This window comes from Elephas maximus, chromosome 1, assembly GCF_024166365.1.
Source record: "Elephas maximus indicus isolate mEleMax1 chromosome 1, mEleMax1 primary haplotype, whole genome shotgun sequence".
NCBI lineage: Eukaryota > Metazoa > Chordata > Mammalia > Proboscidea > Elephantidae > Elephas > Elephas maximus.
The window spans coordinates 66,481,401-66,500,313 of NC_064819.1; the positions used below are offsets into that span (position 1 = coordinate 66,481,401).

General features: G+C 35.9%; 1 protein-coding gene across 2 annotated transcripts in view; it reads left to right on the forward strand.

Annotated features, from left to right (window-relative positions):
* CDKAL1 (CDK5 regulatory subunit associated protein 1 like 1) overlaps positions 1-18,913 on the forward strand; it is a 794,624-nt gene that overhangs the window by 10,364 nt on the left and 765,347 nt on the right. For both annotated transcript variants that reach the window (XM_049876026.1, XM_049876110.1), the window contains 2 exons: positions 6,037-6,211; positions 7,589-7,701. In XM_049876026.1, coding sequence (XP_049731983.1) covers positions 6,042-6,211; positions 7,589-7,701 — 283 coding nt within the window. In that variant the 5' untranslated portion in view covers positions 6,037-6,041. The remainder of the gene's footprint in view (positions 1-6,036; positions 6,212-7,588; positions 7,702-18,913) is intronic.

Sequence of the window (18,913 nt, forward strand, 5' to 3'; positions counted from 1 at the left end):
TAAGCATTTTATTTTCACATAATTGTAGATTCACATATGATTGTAAGAATTAAGGAGAGAGATCTAGTGTGCCCTTTACCTGGTTTTCCCTGGTGGTAACCTATTGCAGAACTGTAGTACAAATATCAACCAGGATATTGACGTCGATACAGTGAAGATAAAGAGTATTTTCATCACTACAAGGGTCCCTTACGTTGCCCTTTATAGTCACACCCACTTTTGCCTCACCCTGTTCTTAACTCCTAGCAACCACTATTTTGTTCTCTGTTTCTATACTTTTGTCCTTTATAAATGTAATCATACAAATTAAATAAACACGAATGTATTTAACCTTTTGGGATTGGATTTTTTTCACTCAGTGTAATTCACTGGAGATTCATTCAGGTTGTTTGTATGAATAGCCCATTGCATTTTATTGCTGAAAGTATTCCGTGGTATGGATGTACCATGGAACCCTTCACCCGTTGAAGGCCATTTGGGTTGTTTCCAGGTTTTGGTGATTATGAAAAAAGCTACTATAAACATCCGTGTACCGGTTTTTATGTGAACGTAAGTTCCTTTCTCTGGGCAATCGCTGGGATGCATGGTAGTTGCGTGCTTAGTTTTTTAAGACAATGCCAAACTGCTTTGCAGAGTTGCAGTACCATTTTACATTCCTGTCAGCACTCTATGAATGGTTCAGTTTCTCCACATCCTTGCTGGTATTTGGCGTTGTCACTGTTTTTTATTTTAGCCATTCTAATGTGTACAATACCTCACTATAGTTTTAATTTGCCTTTCTCTGATGGCTAATACTACTGAATCTCTTTTCATGTGCGTATTTGCCATTTATATATTCTCTTGTGTGAAATGTCTCTTCATGTCTTTTGTCTATCTTATGATTTGATTGTTTTCTTAATGTTGAGTTTTGAGTGTCATTTATATAGTCTAGATAGTAGTCTTTTGTTGGATATGTAGTTTGCAGATATTTTCTCCCACTCTGGAAACAGACTGTTCATTCTCTCTGCAGGATCTTTTGCAGTTTTTAATTTTGATGATTTCTAAAACATCAGTTTTTGGTTTTATGGATCCTGTTCTTGGTGTCAAGTCTAAGAACCCTTCACCTAGCCCTAGGTCTTAAAGATTTTCTCTCTTTTTTTTTTTCCTAAACATTTTATAGTTTTACATTTAAGTCTGTGATCCATTTTGAATTAATATTTGTATCAGGTATAAGAATTAGGTTGAGGTTAACTTTTTTGTCTATGGGTGTACAATTGCTGTAGCAACATTCATTGAAAAGACGGTCTTTCCTCTATTGAATTACTTCTGTACCTTTGTCAGAAAAATCAGTTGTGCATATTTGTGTGCATCTTTTCTGAGTTCTCTGTTCCATTGATCTCTGTGTCCATTCCTTGCCAAAACTACAGCCTTGATTACAGTAGCGTAGCTATATAATAAGTCTTGAAGTTTTATTGACTGATTCTTCCCACTTTATTATTTACTAAGTTGTTTCACCTAGTCTAGTTCCTTTGCTTTTCACATAAATTTTAGAATAATCTTGCCTAGATCTCAAAAAAATATTGCTGGGATTTCTATAGGAATTGCATTAGACATGTATATTGATTGAGAGAGAGTTGACATATTTACTGTCTTAACAGTATGTCTTTACAATCTGTGAACATGGTATGCCTCTTCATTTATTTAGAGCTTCCCTGATTTCTTTGTTCAGTGTGTACTTATATGTAAATACTTAAAATTACTAGCATATAGAAATATGATTGATTTTTGTGTTTCTCTTAAATCCTATGACATTGCTTCTTGCTGAACTTACTAGTTCTATGATATTTTGTTTTTGGGTAGATTCCTTGAGGATTTTCTACATATGTAATGATGTCATTTGCAAACAGGGGCAGTTTTATTACTGTCCAGTCTGTGTGCATTTTCTTTTCTTGCCTTTTTGTGCTAGTTAGAGCTTCCAGCTCTGTGTTGAATAAAATTAGTGAGAGCAGACATTGTTGCCTTGTTCCTAATCTTAGGGGGAAATTATTCAGTCTTTTACCATTAAGTATAATGTTGGCTATAGGCTTTTTTTAAGAGGCTTGTTAGCAAGTTGAAATTCTCCCTATTCCTATTTTTTTTTTGAAGAGCTTTTTATCATGAATGGCTGTTAAATTTTGTCAAATACCTTTTCTGCATCAATTGATATGATCATGTAATTTTCTTCAGCCTGTGAATGTGATGGGTTACATTGATTGATTTTTGAATATTGAGCTAACCTTTAACCCTGGAATAAACTCCACTTGATCATTGTGTGTAATTCATATTATATGTTGTTGAATTCTATTAATATTTTGTTAAGGAGTTTTATGTCTATATTCATGAAGGATATTAGTCTGTAGTTTCCTTTTTATGTTCTGTCTTTTGTTTGATATCAGAGTGATACTAACCAAACCCAAACCCTTCATAAAAATGACTTGGGAAGTGTTCCCTCCTTTTCTGCTTTCTTGAAGAAATTGTGTAGAGTTGGTATTCTTTTTTTTTTTTTTTAACAAATAAAGTTGTTTATTTGTAACAATTTGTTTAATTGGCATTGCCACTAGAATAAAAAGAAATATGTCAGTTAAACTGTCGCCATGTTAATTTTGCCTCTGAGAAAAACATTGTAGTGGAATAATTTCATGAAATGCTTTGATGGCAAAAAAATGCCAAAATATGATTAGTTACTGCACATTTCAAACTAGATAAGAAAGCAGTTGGTGGCAGTTGGCATATCCAGAGGTTTTTGTTCCATGCTTTTTTTTTTTTTTGATGACAGTATATGCTATTGGAACCCTGGTGGTGCAGTGGGTTAAGAGCTTGACTGCTAATCAAAAAGGTTAACGGTTCGAATCCACCAGCCACTCCTTGGAAACCCATGGGGCAGTTCTACTCTGTTCTATATGGTTACTGTGAGTTGGAATCAACTTGAAGGCAATGAGTTTGGGTTTGGTTTATACAGTATTATTTTTTACACATTTTGTAAAATTCTCTAGAGGAACAATCTGGGCCTGGAGATTTCTTTATTTTTTTGGAAGGGGAATTTTTAAGATTTAGGTTGAATTTCCTTAATGGTTACAGAGCTATTCAAATTCTCTGTTTCACATTGGGTGAATTATGGTAGTTTGTGTTCAAGGAATTGATCAGTTTTGTCATATTTATGAGTATAGAGTTGTTCAAAGTATTTCCTAATTTTTTTTGATGTCTGCAGGGCCTGTAGTGATACTTCATCTCAGTGATATTGGTGATCTGTGTCCACTCTCTTTTTTTGTTTGCTGGTCTTACTGGAAGTATGCCTATTTTATTGAGCTTTTCAAAGAACTATCTCTCTTTGTTTCATTAATTTTTCTGTTTTTATTTTCCTGCTTTCAAGAAAATCAGCTCTTTGTTTCATTGATTTTTCTTTATTGTTTTCCTGTTCTCATTTTCATAATTTTTGCTTCTGGTTGCTTTGGGATTACTTGCTGTTCTTTTTCTAGGTTCTTGAAGTAGGAGCGTGAATTATTTGAGAGTTATCCTCTTTTCTAATGTATGCATTTAGCCTTATAAATGTCTCTCCTAACATTGCTTTGTCCCATAAATTTTGATATGTTATACTTTTGTTTTTATTCACTTCAGTGTATTTATTTCCCTCGAGAACTTCATCTTTGAACTGTAGATTATTTAGAAGTGTGTCATTTAGCTAAAAGGACCCTTGATGGTGCAGTGGTTAAGTGCTTTGCTACTAACTGAAAGGTTGGTGGTTCGAACCCACCAGCCATTTCACAGGAGAAAGATGTGGCAGCCTGCTCCTGTAAAGAAACCCTATGGGGCAATTCTGCCCTGTCTTACAGGGTTGCTAGGAGTTAGAATTGACTTGATGGCAATGGGTTTTTGGTTTTGTTTAGCTCCAGCTTTTTGGATATTTTCCTCTTTCTGTTACCGGTTTCTAGTGTGATTCCATTGTTGATTGAAAATGCATTATGTATGATTTCAGTTGTTTTAAATTTATTGAAGTTTTTTTTTTAATGGTCTGTGTCGATTTTTTTTTTTTTTAGGTGTTGACATGTGTCTTAGTTATCTAGTGCTGCTATAACAGAAATACCACAAATGGATAGCTTTAACAAATAGAAATTTATTCTCTCACAGTCTAGGAGGCTGGAAGTCCAAATTCAGGGCTCCAGCTCCAGGGAAAGGCTTTCAGTCTCTGTTGGCTGTGGGGGAAAGTCCTTGTCATCAGTCTTCCTCTGGTCTAGGAGTTCGTCAGCGCAGGGATCCAGAGTCCAAAGTACGCGCTTCCCTCCTGGTTCTTCATTCATGGTAGCACGAGATCCCTCTCCTTTCTGCTCGATTCCCTGTTTTTTATCTCAGAAGAGATTGACTCAAGATACAGCCTAATCCTGCAGATTGAGTCCTGTTTTATTACTATAACTGCCTCTAATCCTGCTCATTAACATCATAGAGGTTAGGATTTACAACTCATAGGATAATCATAACAGATGACAGAATGGTGGACAACCGCACAATACTGGGAATCATGACCCAGCCAAACTGGCACACATTTTTGGGAGACACAATTCAGTCCATAACAATACATGTTCTCTGGGCACTTGAGAAAAATGTATATTCTGTTGTTGGGTGGAGTGTTCTATAAATGTTGATTAGATTCTGTTGAATGATGGTGTTAGCAAGTTTTATATCCATGCTGATTAGTACTGTCAGTTGTTGTTAGGGAGATGTTGAAGTCTGCAACTGTAATTGTGAATTTGTGTAATTTTTCGTTTCAGTTCTATCAGTTTTTGCTGCACATATTTTGCAGCTATATGGTTGGGTGCATACAAATTTAGACTTGATGTGGAGCCCTGGCTGTGCAGTGGTTATGAACTACAGCTGCTAACCAAAAGATCGGCAGTTCAGATCTTCCAGCTGCTCCTTGGAAACCCTAAGGGACAGTTCTACTTTGTCTTATAGGATTGTAATTAACTCCATAGCAATGGGCATATCTTCTTAGTAGATTAACCCTTTTGTTATTACATAATGTTCCTCTCTGGTAATTTTCTTTACTGTGAAATCTACTTTATGTGATATTAACATAGTCACTCCTGCTTTCCTTTGATTAATATTTACATGATATGTCTTTTTCCAATCTTTTATTTTCAACTTGTTATATTTGAAGTGAATTTCTTATAGAGAACATATGGTTAGGACATCTTTTTTAACCAACTCTGTCAATCTCTGTCATTTAATTAGTATATTTAAACCATTTACATTTAGTGTACTTTTTGACATATTAGGGTTTAAGCCTACGATTTTATTTTTTATTTTGTTTGTTCTTGTTTTTGTTTTCTCTTTCCTGCCTTCTAGTGAATTACTTGCACATTTTCTAGACTTCCATTTAGGTTTATCTGTAGTGTTTTTGGAGTATATCTTTTACAACTTCTTCAGTGGTTGCTCTGGGTATTACTTACACATACATACTTAATCTCAGTTTACTGGTGTCACTGTTTTACCAGTCCAAGTGAAGTATAGAAACTTTCTCTCCCTTTATGTCCCATTGTCCTCCACCATTTGTAATATAATTGTCTTAAATACTTCTCATATGTACATTTAGAACCATAACAGTGTTATTTTTGCTTCAACCACCAAAGATGTTTAGAAAACTCAAGAGCAGAAGGAAGGTGTATTTAACTTAGTCACACTTAGCTTACCGTGTTTGTTCCTTCTTCCCGATGTTCTAGATTTGTTGTTACACTGTTCCCTTTCTTTTTGGAGAACTTCGTTTAGCTTTTGTTTTAGGATAAGTCTCCTGGTGAAAAATTTTTAGTTTTCTTCATTTGAGAATGTGTTGATTTCCCCTTTAGTCCCAAAGGAAATTTTCTCTGGGTATAAGATTTTGGGTTGATCCTTTTTATTTAAGCGCTTGGAAAGTGTGCTACTTCCTTATGCCCTCCATGGTTTTTGATGAGAAATATACCTATTTCACAGGTGATGTTTTCTGAGGAGCTCAAGCTTGTGTTATCTATACCTTTTTTTATATGATAGAGAAAATGCCTTCTGCGTCATGTGATACAGTACTAGAAGACATAGAAGATATTGTAACACAGGAAGATTCAAAGCCACAAGACAGGCATTTCACCAGAAAGCATGTTGTTCCAAAGGTGCGAAACCGAAATACCCAAAAGTATTTGCAAGAGGAAGACAGTCCACCAAGTGATAGGTAGGCTTTTCTTGTTGAAATTGTATTCAGTTTCATGCCAGAGGAGAAGCTGGCATTACTGGTCTGTGTGCTATATATAATGTCTCCTTTTCAAATCTTTGAACTTTTGGTAGGAAATAAGGTAGATTTGTTCCTTATTTGAATGGTTTTAAATTTGGCAAGGTAATTGGCCAAAAAAGAAAAAGATACCAAATTAAATGTTCTTTAAAGACAGAGCCTAGGGATAGTATTTAGCACAAAGATATACCCTTGTGATCTCTCTGATGTTACTACCCACGCACTGCCATCGAGTCAACAGTGTACAGAATTGTGTAATTCTGTTACTTCCAAGTTAAAATTTTTAGTGGAATTTGTGATTCTTAATGAGGCAGTGGTTTTATGGGCATTTAATATTTGTTAGTCAACAAATATTGGATCACCTACTACAAACAAGGCAGTGGGTACAACTAAATTATTGCCCTGTTTACACTGCCACAGTAGATCTTCAGTTTAGTGAAATTCTACTGTTTCCTAGCCAGAAAGGCTATGCAGTTGTATAGTTTTAGTAAGCCTATATATATTTGTGACTCATAGCTCGTAGTGACCCTGTAGTCACAACTGATTTGGCAGCAGTGGGTTTGGTTTTTTAAATATATATTTGTTTAGCATATTGTTGAAACTTTTAATGTACTTAATTATTTTGTTTGGAACATTAAGTTTTTAAAACTTATGAATTTTAAAATTTGCTTATATTTTAATGATTGAAATTTATCAAGTTTGTCCTGGACATGTCCTTTAGGTATTTCATGTTTACTAAATTATTAGGGCAGTCCAAGTTGAAAGTCTTTTTTTTTCCTCCTAAAAGTATTATATTTTTAGAATTACGTTTTTAGGTCTGGAGTACTTTTAATAATGTAAAGCCTTAGGGTGATAGTTTTTCATTTTGATTCAGTTATTTATATCTGCAAGTTATACAGTAGGTAAAGACTGCAACTGGTATATAGGAGTCTGTTTCTGAAGACGTGAACTTCATTTTCTTTGTCGTTATTGCTGCTAGAACCATTTCCTCTGTGTATCATTATTTATGTGTACCTTTCTTGGAGTTGAACTTAGTTGTACTACTTTAGAAGTACTGAATTTAAAATACGAATTGGAGAAAAGGAAGTTTTTTTTAAATGTAGAGGGTCTTAACTATTTATATTTCTGTGGTTATTTATCTTGATTTTAGACTTTTGATCTAACAATAGATTATAGATTAAGTTGGTGCATTTATCAAACAGCTTGAGAATGGATTGCAGTGAGTTTGTGTTTTGCTTAATGTGCCCTGAAATCATCTAATGGTTTTTATTTTTAAAATCATTTAATGAGACTTTTTTTTTGGTAACGATTGTTTTACAGCACTATTCCAGGCATACAGAAAATTTGGATACGAACGTGGGGTTGTTCTCATAATAATTCAGATGGAGAGTATATGGCTGGACAGCTTGCTGCTTATGGATATAAAATTACAGGTAAGGAGATATGTAATGTATTAGATTGATGAAATTTTTCATTGTTAACTTGGTTAGGGATATACATTCTAGCTTCAGCAGTTAAATAATATTTTAGCATAACTTAATGATTTTTAATGCATTGTTTAGATAAGTATGAATACCATATTGTTAACAAAGTTTAAAAACAGTTTTATTTTGAAGTAAGTTAAAGAAAAGCAGACTTAAAGAAAAGTAATAAAAATAGTACAGAGAGTTCTTATATAGCCTTCAGCCAGCTTCCCCAAATGTCAACATCTTACATAATCATAGTATAATTAATAAACCAGGAAATTAATATTAGTATAGTACATTAGTGCAAAAAACTAAACTGCAGATTTTATTTGATTTTTCTAGTTTTCCCACTACTGTCCTTTTTCTGTTCCAGGTTCCAATCTAGGATCCCATGTTATATATGGTTGTCATGTCTCCCTAGTCTCCTCCAACCTGTGACAGTACCTCAGTTTTTTTCTTGTCTTTTATGACCTTGACACTTTTGAAGAACGCTTTTTAGTTATTCTGTGGAATGTCCCTTAGTGTGGGTTTGTCTCATGTTTTCCGGCAATTAGAATGAAGTTACGCATTTTTGGAAAGAACACCACAGCAGTGATATTATGTTCTCAGTGCATTGTATCGGGGGTTCATGAGGTCAATATGTCTTATTACTGGTACAACGAGATACCTTGCTGGCCAGGTTTTCCCTGGTAAAACTACCTTTTTGTCTCATTGTAGCTAATAAACACCCTGTTTCTCCTCATCCTTTCACCTCCCGATTTTAATATCTCGTGGTGAATCTTGTCTGCAACAGTATTACTGTCATGTTTGCTTAATGGAGATTTTCTGCTTTCTTTGTGTCCACGTTTATTAGTTGAAATTCTTCTGTAAGGAAACACTGTCCTTTCTCCTCCATTTTACTTAACTTAGATCAGTGTGAACTCATGGATATTAGTTTTATTATATGAGTTGTAATCCAGTTCCATTATTATTTATTTTGTTGCCCTTTTTAAAGTATCCCACCTTTGGCCATTAGGAGCTCATTCAGATTGGTCGACATGCTCCCATCTTGAGCACTTTTTACTTTGGTGGCATCACAAGATGTTCTAAGCTCATCTTATATTTTCCCTACTGCAGCCTTAGAAGTGACTGCTTTTCTGCGGAGCCTTGATTCCTTTCATTAGGAGAATGATGTTTAGAAACAGATCTGGGCGCAAGGTGTCCTCATTGCTGATGTGAGGTATCAGTGCTTCAGGGCATACACACACACAGTTCTGTTTCTGTATCTGTGTGTGTGTATATGTATATATGTATAAATATGTGTGTGTGTGTGTGTATATATATATATAAACAGTTATAATTTGAATGTTTTGTAACAGGCGCTGACCCAGTGCTTTATGTATGGTATCTTGTGGTATGAGGAAATATTGGTATCCCTAATTTACAGGTGAGAAAAGGAGGGGTTGTATCTTACCTTAAATCGTTACGTCCCTAAAACAGTGCTCTTGACCATGAGTCTCTTACCTCATGGTTGCCTTTGCATGTGTATTTGGCACATTCTAGCTATAAGAATGCATGTAAGGACCAAGTAGGGTTGGAAATTTATTCCTTTCATACCATTGTTTCTTTATTCTTCTTGTAGCATTGTCATTAATTGTGTTTTTTATCACTTATAAATGGCAGTTAACACCAGCGATAGCAACAGCGTTCTTTTTACTGCAAATCAGTCTTAACACTTCTTTCCTTTAGGTTAAAAACACTCAAAATGTGCTTCCAGAATTACTACTCTATATGAATTAGCAATTTTTAGTATGATTTAGCCTGGGCTTGCCTTAATACATTGTCATGGTTCAGTTTGAGTTTTAAGAAATAGCCTTTAAGATAATTTCCTAAAATAGTAAAAAATACAGTCAGAGCTTGACTTTTTCTAGGTGATGTCTAATATCTACCAGCATTTAATTTTAATTTTAGTCCATGAACAGTTTGTGTTTAGACTTTTAATGCTTTGTTATATATACTTAATTTTGGTTTCTTATTCAGGAATAGTAAAAAGGGAGAATTAGGGAAGTGATCAATGAAATAAAAAATATATTTTTCTTATTAATGCAGTGTTTTACTTTTATATGCTTAAATTACTTTTATGTATTTTTATTAATTTTATATTCTATTGATTATCTGTACTTTAGGAATTCTCTTACTCAGTTTTTAATTCTAGTCTCGCATGCATGCAGCAGATTTTGGGACATGTCCCTTACTGGTCTAGGTACTGTAAGCCCAGGAAGTATAAACAATATTAGCTTCTGTAATACATTTAAGAAGTATATCTATACAGATCTTATATTTAAATTAGATATATGATATGTGGAGCCCTGGTGGTGCAGTGATTAAGAGCTTGGCTGCTAATCAAAAGGTCGACAGTTCGAATCCACCAGCCACTCCTTGGAAACCCTATGGAGCAGTTCTACTCTGTCCTGTAGGGTTACTGTGAGTTGAAACTGACTTGTTAGCAACGGGATATGATATGAGTGATTGCTAGATTACCTGTGCCAGTAGTTTTGTTGTTTTGGAATAGTGAGCTTTTATAAAAATTCTTATTGCTTAATAATTTATAATATAGATACATTATAATATGTAATGATTGTTACCCCTGTTACCCCCTACCCCCATCGCTGCTGAGCCAATTCTGACTCATAGGGACCCTATAGGACACAGTAGAACTACCTCATAGGATTTGCAAGGAGCACCCAGTGGATTTAAACTGCTGACCTTTTGGTTAGCGGCTGTAGCGCTTAACTACTACGCCACCAGGGTTTCTGTAATGATTATAGTATAATCAAATATAGAACTGAAATATTTTCATTTACATGCGTATTTGATATGAAATAGATTGTTACAGTTCTTGATGGTTTCTTTGTATGTTTGTATATGGTTTATTCATTCAGCATTTTCTGAATATGATATGTGTTATAGGGTATAGTGCTAAGAGATGTGAGGGTATGAAAATGAAGAAGACATGGATTGCAGGAGACTAGAAGTTTGTGTTTTTTTTTTTTTTGACAAAGGAAAAGTCTTCATGTTGTATGTTAAATCTTACAAATTATTTTTTATAAATCGTCAAGTTCTTAATGTATTCTTTTAATTTTTTATAGTTCAGGAGAAGTAGTACTTATTAAAAGAGCTTTCAGAACTTGCATTTTAGAAATGCTTTGTGATTTATAATGTCAGGTCAGAATATAGCATCTTATGTTTGAATTAAGGAAATTAGTATCTCTTTGTAGAAACATGGGCCCTGCTGGCACAGTGGTTAACCGTTTGGCTGTTAGCCCAAAGGTCGGTGGTTGGAAACCTTATGAGGCAGTTCTGCTCTGTCCTAAAGGGTCGCTATGCTTTGGAATTGACTTGACAGCAATGGATTTGGTTTTGGTTTTTCTGTAGAAACATTAGCTTATTCAGTATAGGAGATAGTATTGTAGTAGAATGGCTAAGCTAAGCTGTATAGCGTATTTCTTGGGCCTGGCTGATTAATTTGAAGTAGCTTAGATTTTTAAAACTGAGATCAATGGCCTATATTACTTATGTTTGTATAAGAAATAAGTTGAAGACCACACTAGTGGTTAGTAGAATTTGAAGGACATTAAAGCTACACTTTTGTGTCTGGGTTTGGATTTAGGGAAAACATACTTGTTGCACAAGAAGTATGAGTACACATAAAGTTTTTTTTAAAAAAAAAACCCAAAACAACTTGTGCCTGCTTTCTTATTTTACTTCTCTTTAAGAACTGATGTTTATGACATTCCACGTAAATTTCTTCAGTTTACCTATACACCTACTACTCACTTATTGACTTTCTTTTTATCTGACATTTCACATCTATGACAATAATAAAATCTCCAGTATCTGACTGTTTTGTGCATTAATGATGTAGATTTGGCAGTAACAAACACCAGGGTGTGAGGTAAGAGTGATGCAGGTTGTGTTGATTATGTGTCAGCTTGGCTGGGCCACAGTTCTCAGTGGTTTGGCAGTTATGTAATGATGTAATTTGGCAGTTTAGTAATAATGCAGTCATCTTCCATTTTGTGATCTGATGTGGTCATCTTCCATTTTCACATAATGCCAATTTTTGTGTAACGAGCTGGCGTTTGGAACCCAACCATGTCGGTAAGTGAGGAGTGAGCCTATAATAACAGAGAATAGATTAATTCTTTTTTTTTTTTTTAATAATTTTTATTGTGCTTTAAGTGAAAGTTTACAAATCAAGTCAGTCTCTCACACAAAAACCTGTATACACCTTGCTACACACTCCCAATTACTCTCCCCCTAGTGAGACAGCCCTCTCTCTCCCTCCACTCTCTCTTTTCGTGTCCATTTTGCCAGCTTCTAACCCCCTGCACCCTCACATCTCCCTTCCAGGCAGGAGATGCCAATGTAGTCTCAAGTGTCCACCTGATCCAAGAAGTTCACTCCTCACCAGCATCCCTCTCCAACCCATTGTCCAGTCCAATCCATGACCATCGGGGTCCTTTCCGTCTCAGTCAGACCATTAAGTCTGGTCTTAAGAGAATTTGGGGTCTGCATCCCACTGCTCTCCTGCTCCCTCAGGGGTTCTCTGTTGTGTTCCCTGTCAGGGCAGTCATCGGTCGTAGCCGGGCACCATCTAGTTCTTCTAGTCTCAGGATGATGTAGTCTCTGGTTCGTGTGGCCCTTTCTGTCTCTTGGGCTCGTAATCATCTTGTGTCCTTGGTGTTCTTCATTCTTCTTTGATCCAGGTGGGTTGAGACCAATTGATGCATCTTAGATGGCTGCTTGCTAGCGTTTAAGACCCCAGACGCCACTCTTCAAAGTGGGATGCAGAATGTTTTCTTAATAGATTTTATTACACCAGTTGACTTAGATGTCCCCTGAAACCATGGTCCCCGGACCCCTGCCCCTGCTACACTGGCCTTCGAAGCATTCAGTTTATTCAGGAAACTTCTTTGCTTTTGGTTTAGTCCAGTTGTGCTGACGTCCCTTGTACTGTGTGCTGTCTTTCCCTTCACCTAAGGTAGTTCTCATCTACTATCTAATAAGTGGATACCCCTTTCCCACCCTCCCTCCCTCCCCCCTCTCGTAACCACAAAAGAATGTTTTCTTCTCAGTTTGAACTATTTCTCAAGTTCTTATAATAGTGGTCTTATACAGTATTTATCCTTTTGCAACTGACTAATTTCACTCAGCATAATGCCTTCCAGGTTCCTCCATGTTATGAAATGTTTCACAGATTCCTCACTGTTCTTTATCAATGTGTAGTATTCCATTGTGTGAATATACCATAATTTATCCATTCATCCATTGATGGGCACCTTGGTTGCTTCCATCTTTTTGCTGTTGTAAACAGTGCTGCAGTAAACATGGATGTGCATATATCTGTTCGTGTAAAGGCTCTTATTTTTCTAGGATTTATTCCAAGAAGTGGGATTGCTGTATCCTATGGTAGTTCTATTTCTAGCTTTTTAAGGACGCGCCAAATCGATTTCCAAAGTGGTTGTACCATTTGACATTCCCGCCAGCAGAGTATACGTGTTCCAATCTCTCCACAGCCTCTCCAACATTTATTATTTTGTGTTTTTTGGATTAATGGCAGCCTTGTTGGAGGGAGATGAAATCTCATTGTAGTTTTGATCTGCATTTCTCTAATGGCTAATGATCGTGAACATTTCCTCATGTATCTGTTAGCTACCTGAATGTCTTCTTTAGTGAAGTGTCTCTTCATATCTTTTGCCCATTTTTTAATTGGGTTATTTGTCTTTTTGCAGTTGAGTTTTTGCAGTATTATGTAGATTTTAGAGATCAGGCGCTGATCAGAAATGTCATAGCTAAAAACTTTTTCCCAGTCTGTGGGTCGTCTTTTTACTCCTTTGAGAAAGTCTTTGGATGAGCATAAGTGTTTGATTTTTAGGATCTCCCAGTTATCTAGTTTTTCTTCTACTTCTTTATAACGTTTTGTATACTGTTTATGCCATGTATTAGGGCTCCTAATGTTGTCCCTATTTTTTCTTCCATGATCTTTATCATTTTAGATTTTATATTTAGGTCTTTGATCCATTTTGAGTTAGTTTGTGTGCGTGGAGTGAGGTATGGGTCTTGTTTCATTTTTTTGTAGATGGATATCCAGTTATACCAGCACCATTTATTAAAAAGACTGTCTTTTTCCCATTTAACTGTTTTGGGGCCTTTGTCAAATATCAGTTGCTCGTATGTGGATGGATTTATGTCTGGATTCTCATTTCTGTTCCATTGGTCTATGTACCTGTTGTTGTACCAGTACCAGGCTGTTTTGACTACTGTGGTGGTATAATAGGTTCTAAAATCAGGTAAAGTAAGGCCTCCTACTTTGTTCTTCTTTTTCAGTAATGCCTTATTTATCCGGGGCCTCTTTCCCTTCCATATGAAATTGGTGATTTGTTTCTCCATCTCATTGAAGAATGTCGTAGGGATTTGAATCGGAATTGCATTAAATGTATAGATCACTTTTGGTAGAATAGACATTTTTATAGTGTTAAGTCTTCCTATCCATGAGCAAGGTATGTTCTTCCACTTATGTAAGTCTCTTTTGGTTTCTTGCAGAAGTGTACTGTAGTTTTCTTTGTATAAGTCTTTTACATCTCTGGTAAGATTTACTCCTAAGTATTTTTATCTTCTTGGGGGCTACTGTAAATGGCATTGATTTGGTGATTTCCTCTTCGATGTTCTTTTTGCTGGTATAGAGGAATGCAACTGATTTTTGTATGTTTATCTTGTATCCTGATACTCTGCTGAACTCTTCTATCAGTTTCAGTAGTTTTCTGGAGGATTCCTTAGGGTTTTTTGTGTGTAAGATCATGTCATCTGCAAATAGAGATACTTTTACTTCTTCCTTGCCAATCTGGATGCCCTTTATTTCTTTATCTAGCCTAATTGCTCTGGCTAGGACTTCCAGTGCAATGTTGAATCAGGGTGGTGATAAAGGGCATCCTTGTCTGGTTCCCCATCTCAATGGGAATGTTTTCAGGCTCTCTCCATTTAGGGTGATGTTGGCTGTTGGCTTTGTATAAAAAAAAAAAAAAAAAATTTTTTTTTATATAAATGCCCTTTATTATGTTGAGAAATTTTCCCTCTATTCCTATTTTGCTGAGAGTTTTTTTTTATCATGAATGGGTGTTGAACTTTGTCAAATGCCTTTTCTGCGTCAATTGATAAAATCCTGTGATTCTTGTCTTTTGTTTTATTTGTGTGGTGGATTACATTAATTGTTTTTCTAATGTTGAACCATCCCTGCGTACTTGGTATGAATCCCACTTGGTCATGGTGAATTATTTTTTTGATATGTTGTTGAATTCTATTGGCTAGAATTTTGTTGAGGATTTTTGCATCTACATTCATGAGGGATATAGGTCTATAATTTTCTTTTTTTGTGGTGTCTTTACTTGGTTTTGGTATCAGGGATATGGTGGCTTCATAGAATGAATTTGGTAGTATTCCATCCTTTTGTGTGCTCTGAAATACCTTTAGTAGTAGTGGTGTTAACTTTTCTCTGAAAGCTTGGTAGAACTCTGCAGTGAAGCCCTCCGGACCAGGGTTTTTTTTTGTTGGGAGGTTTTCGATTACCTTTTCAATCTCTTCTTTTGTTATGGGTCTGTTTAGCTGTTCTACCTCTGTTTGTGTTAGTTTAGGTAGGTAGTGTGTTTCTAGGAATTCATCCATTTGTTCTAGGTTTTCAAATTTGAATATAGTTTTTCGTAGTAATCTGATATGATTCTTTTAATTTCAGTTGGGTCTGTTGTAATATTGCCCATCTCATTTCTTATTCGGGTTATTTGCTTCCTTTCCTGTTTTTCTTGTGTCGGTTTGGCCAGTGGTTTATCAATTTTGTTGATTTTTTCAAAAAACCAGCTTTTGGTCTTGTTAATTCTTTCAATTGTTTTTCTGTTATTCTATTTCATTTAGTTCAGCTCTAATTTTTATTATTTGTTTTCTTCTGGTGCCTGTGGGTTTCTTTTGTTTCTCTCTGTCTGTTTGTTCAAGTTGTAGGGATAATTCTTTGATTTTGGCCCTTTCTTCTTTTTGGATGTGTGCATTTATTGATATAAATTGTCCTCTGAGCACTGCTTTTGCTGTGTCCCAAAGGTTCTGATAGGAAGTGTTTTCATTCTCATTGGATTCTCTGAATTTCTTTATTCCATCCTTAATGTCTTCTATAATCCGGTCTTTTTTGAGCAGGGTATTGTTCAGTTTCCAAGTGTTTGATTTCTTTTCCCTGCTTTTCCTGTTATTGATTTCCACTTTTATGGCCTTATGGTCAGAGAAGATGCTGTGTAATATTTCAGTGTTTTGGATTCTGCTAAGGCTTGCCTCATGACCTAATATGTGGTCTATTCTAGAGAATGTTCCATGTGCACTAGAAAAGAAAGTATAGTTGGTTGCTGTTGGATGGAGTGTTCTGTATATGTGTACAAGATCAAGTTGGTTGATTGTGGCATTTAGATCTTCTGTGTCTTTATTGAGCTTCTTTTTGGATGTCCTGTCCTTCACTGAAAATGGTGTGTTGAAGTCTCCTACTATTATTGTGGAGCTGTCTATCTCACTTTTCAATGCTGATAGAGTTTGTTTTATGTATCTTGGAGCTCTTTCATTGGGTGCATAAATATTTAATATGGTGTATTATTCCTTTAATCATTATATAGTGTCTTTCCTTATCCTTTCTGATGGATTTAACTTTTAAGTCTATTTTGTCAGAAATTAATACTGCCACTCCTGCTCTTTTTTGATTGTTGTTTGCTTGATATATTTTTTTTCATCCTTTGAGTTTTTGTTTGTGTCTCTAAGTCTAAGGTGTGTCTCTTGTAGGCAGATCTTGTGTTTTAATCCATTCTGCCACTCTTCTGTCTCTTCATTGGTGCATTTAGTCCATTTACATTCAGGGTAATTATGGATAGGTATGAATTTAGTGCTATCATTTTGATGTCTTTTTTTGTGTGTTGTTGACAGTTTCTTTTTCCCACCTGATTTTATGTGCTGAGTAGATTTTCTTTATATATTGTCCTTTCCTCATATTTGTTGTTGTTGATTTTGTTTCTGCTGAGTCTGTATTTTCCCTCGTATTTTATTTTGATGAGTAGGATAGTTTGTCTCCTTTGTGGTTACCTTATTATTTACTCTTATTTGTCTAAATTTAAAACTAACTTTTATTTCTTTGTATCGCTGTATCTTCCTCACCATATGGAAGGTGTATGATTGCATTTCTTAGTCCCTCTTTATTATTTTACTTTTGTCCTCTTTTATATAATAACATCGTCGTTACCCTGCGGTGGGCTTTTTTTTTTAATTAAAAAAAAAAAAAAATCTTGCTTTGCTGTTTTTTTTTTTTTTTTGGATTTCCCTGTCTGGGTTGACTTCTGGTTGCTCTGCCCAGTGTTCTAGTCTTGGGTTGATACCTGATATTATTGATTTTCTAACCAAAGAACTCCCTTTAGTATTTCTTGTAGTTTGAGTTTGGTTTTTACGAATTCCCTAAAATTCTGTTTATCTGGGAATGTCTTAATTTTGCCTTCATATTTAAGAGACAGTTTTGACGGATATATGATTCTCGGCAGGCAACTTTTTTCCTTCAATTTTTTAAATATGTCATCCCATTGCCTTCTTGCCTGTGTGGTTTCTGCCGAGTAGTCCGAGCTTATTCTTACTGGCTCTTCCTTGTAGATGACTTTTCTTTTATCTTTGGTTTTGGCAAGCTTGATTATAATATGTCCTGGTGACTTTCTTTTAAGATCTACCTTATGTGGAGTTTGATGAGCATCTTGGATAGATATCTTCTCATCTTTCACAATATCAGGGAAGTTTTCTGCCAACAAATCCTCAACAATTTTTTCTGTATTTTCTGTTATCCCTCCCTGTTCTGCTACTCCAGTCACTCGTAGGTTATTTCTCTTGATAGAGTCCCACATGATTCTTAAGGTTTCTGCATTTTTTTAAATTCTTTTATCTGATTTTTCTTCAAATATATGAGTGCCACGTGATTTATTTTCGAGTTCAGAAAATCTAGCTTCTACTTGCTCAGTTCTGCTCCTCTGACTTTCTATTCTATTGAGTTATCTAATTCTGTGATTTTATTGTTAATCTTCTGAATTTCTGATTGCTGTCTGTGTATGGATTCTTCCAGCTTATTAAACTTTTCATTATGTTCCTGACTAATCTTTCTGAGTTCTTCAGTTACTTTATCTGTATGTTCCTTGGCTTGTTCTGCATAGTGCCTCATTTCCTTCTTGATGTCTTGAAGGGTTCTGTACATTAAACTTTTGTATTCTGCATCTGGTAATTCCAGGAATGCACTTTCATCTAGAAGATCCCTGGATTCTTTGTTTTGAGAGCCTGTTTAGGTGATCATGATCTATTTCTTTATGTGATATGATATTGACTGTTGTCTCTTAGCCATCTAGAAGTTATTGTGTTAGTTTATGCTTGCTTACTGTGTCGTAGCTGCTTGCTTTGTTTTGTTTTGGTATACCCCTATGGGTTACTTGAGTGAGCTAGCTTGATTATTTTCGCCTTTGGAGCTCTGGTGTCCTGTCCCCAGCTGGCTAGAGCTGTTATCAGGTGTATTAGTCTAGGAGTCCATTCAGTTTTCTTGCATGAATTCAGCTCAGGTTTCCAGGTAGCTGATATCAAGTGTGTGGTACAGGCAGGGGTGATTGGTGTATATACCCGTATCTGATTGCAGCAGGGGGTCACGCTCTAAACAGGGGAGGGGGCTGAGATCCGACCCCCCCGTGTCTCTGAGGAAAATGCGTGTCTGTTCCCTAGAGCGTGCTAGTGGGTGGGCTCTGCATTGGAACCATGAGCAACCAAAGATTTTGTTTTAAGGACTGGGAGTTACCAGTTATCCCTGGGCCCCTGTCACAGGTGGCTGGGCAACCCAAGTGGAGCCAGCAGTGCTTAGGTCTCTGTTGTGGGCAGGTGAGGACCTTGTTTAATAGGGAAAGCAGTGTCAAACGTCAAACACCCACCTCTCCACTGCACTGCTGAAATGGTTGGAGTTTGCCAACAAGGGCCTTTTCTCCTGAAATAGGCCCACACAGGTCCATGCAGAAGGGAAAGGTGCTCAAGGTCCGCGGATGGTTTATGCCTGGACAGGAGCCACTTCTGTCCTGAGCTCCCCCAGTTAATGGAGCTAGCAAATTATCTT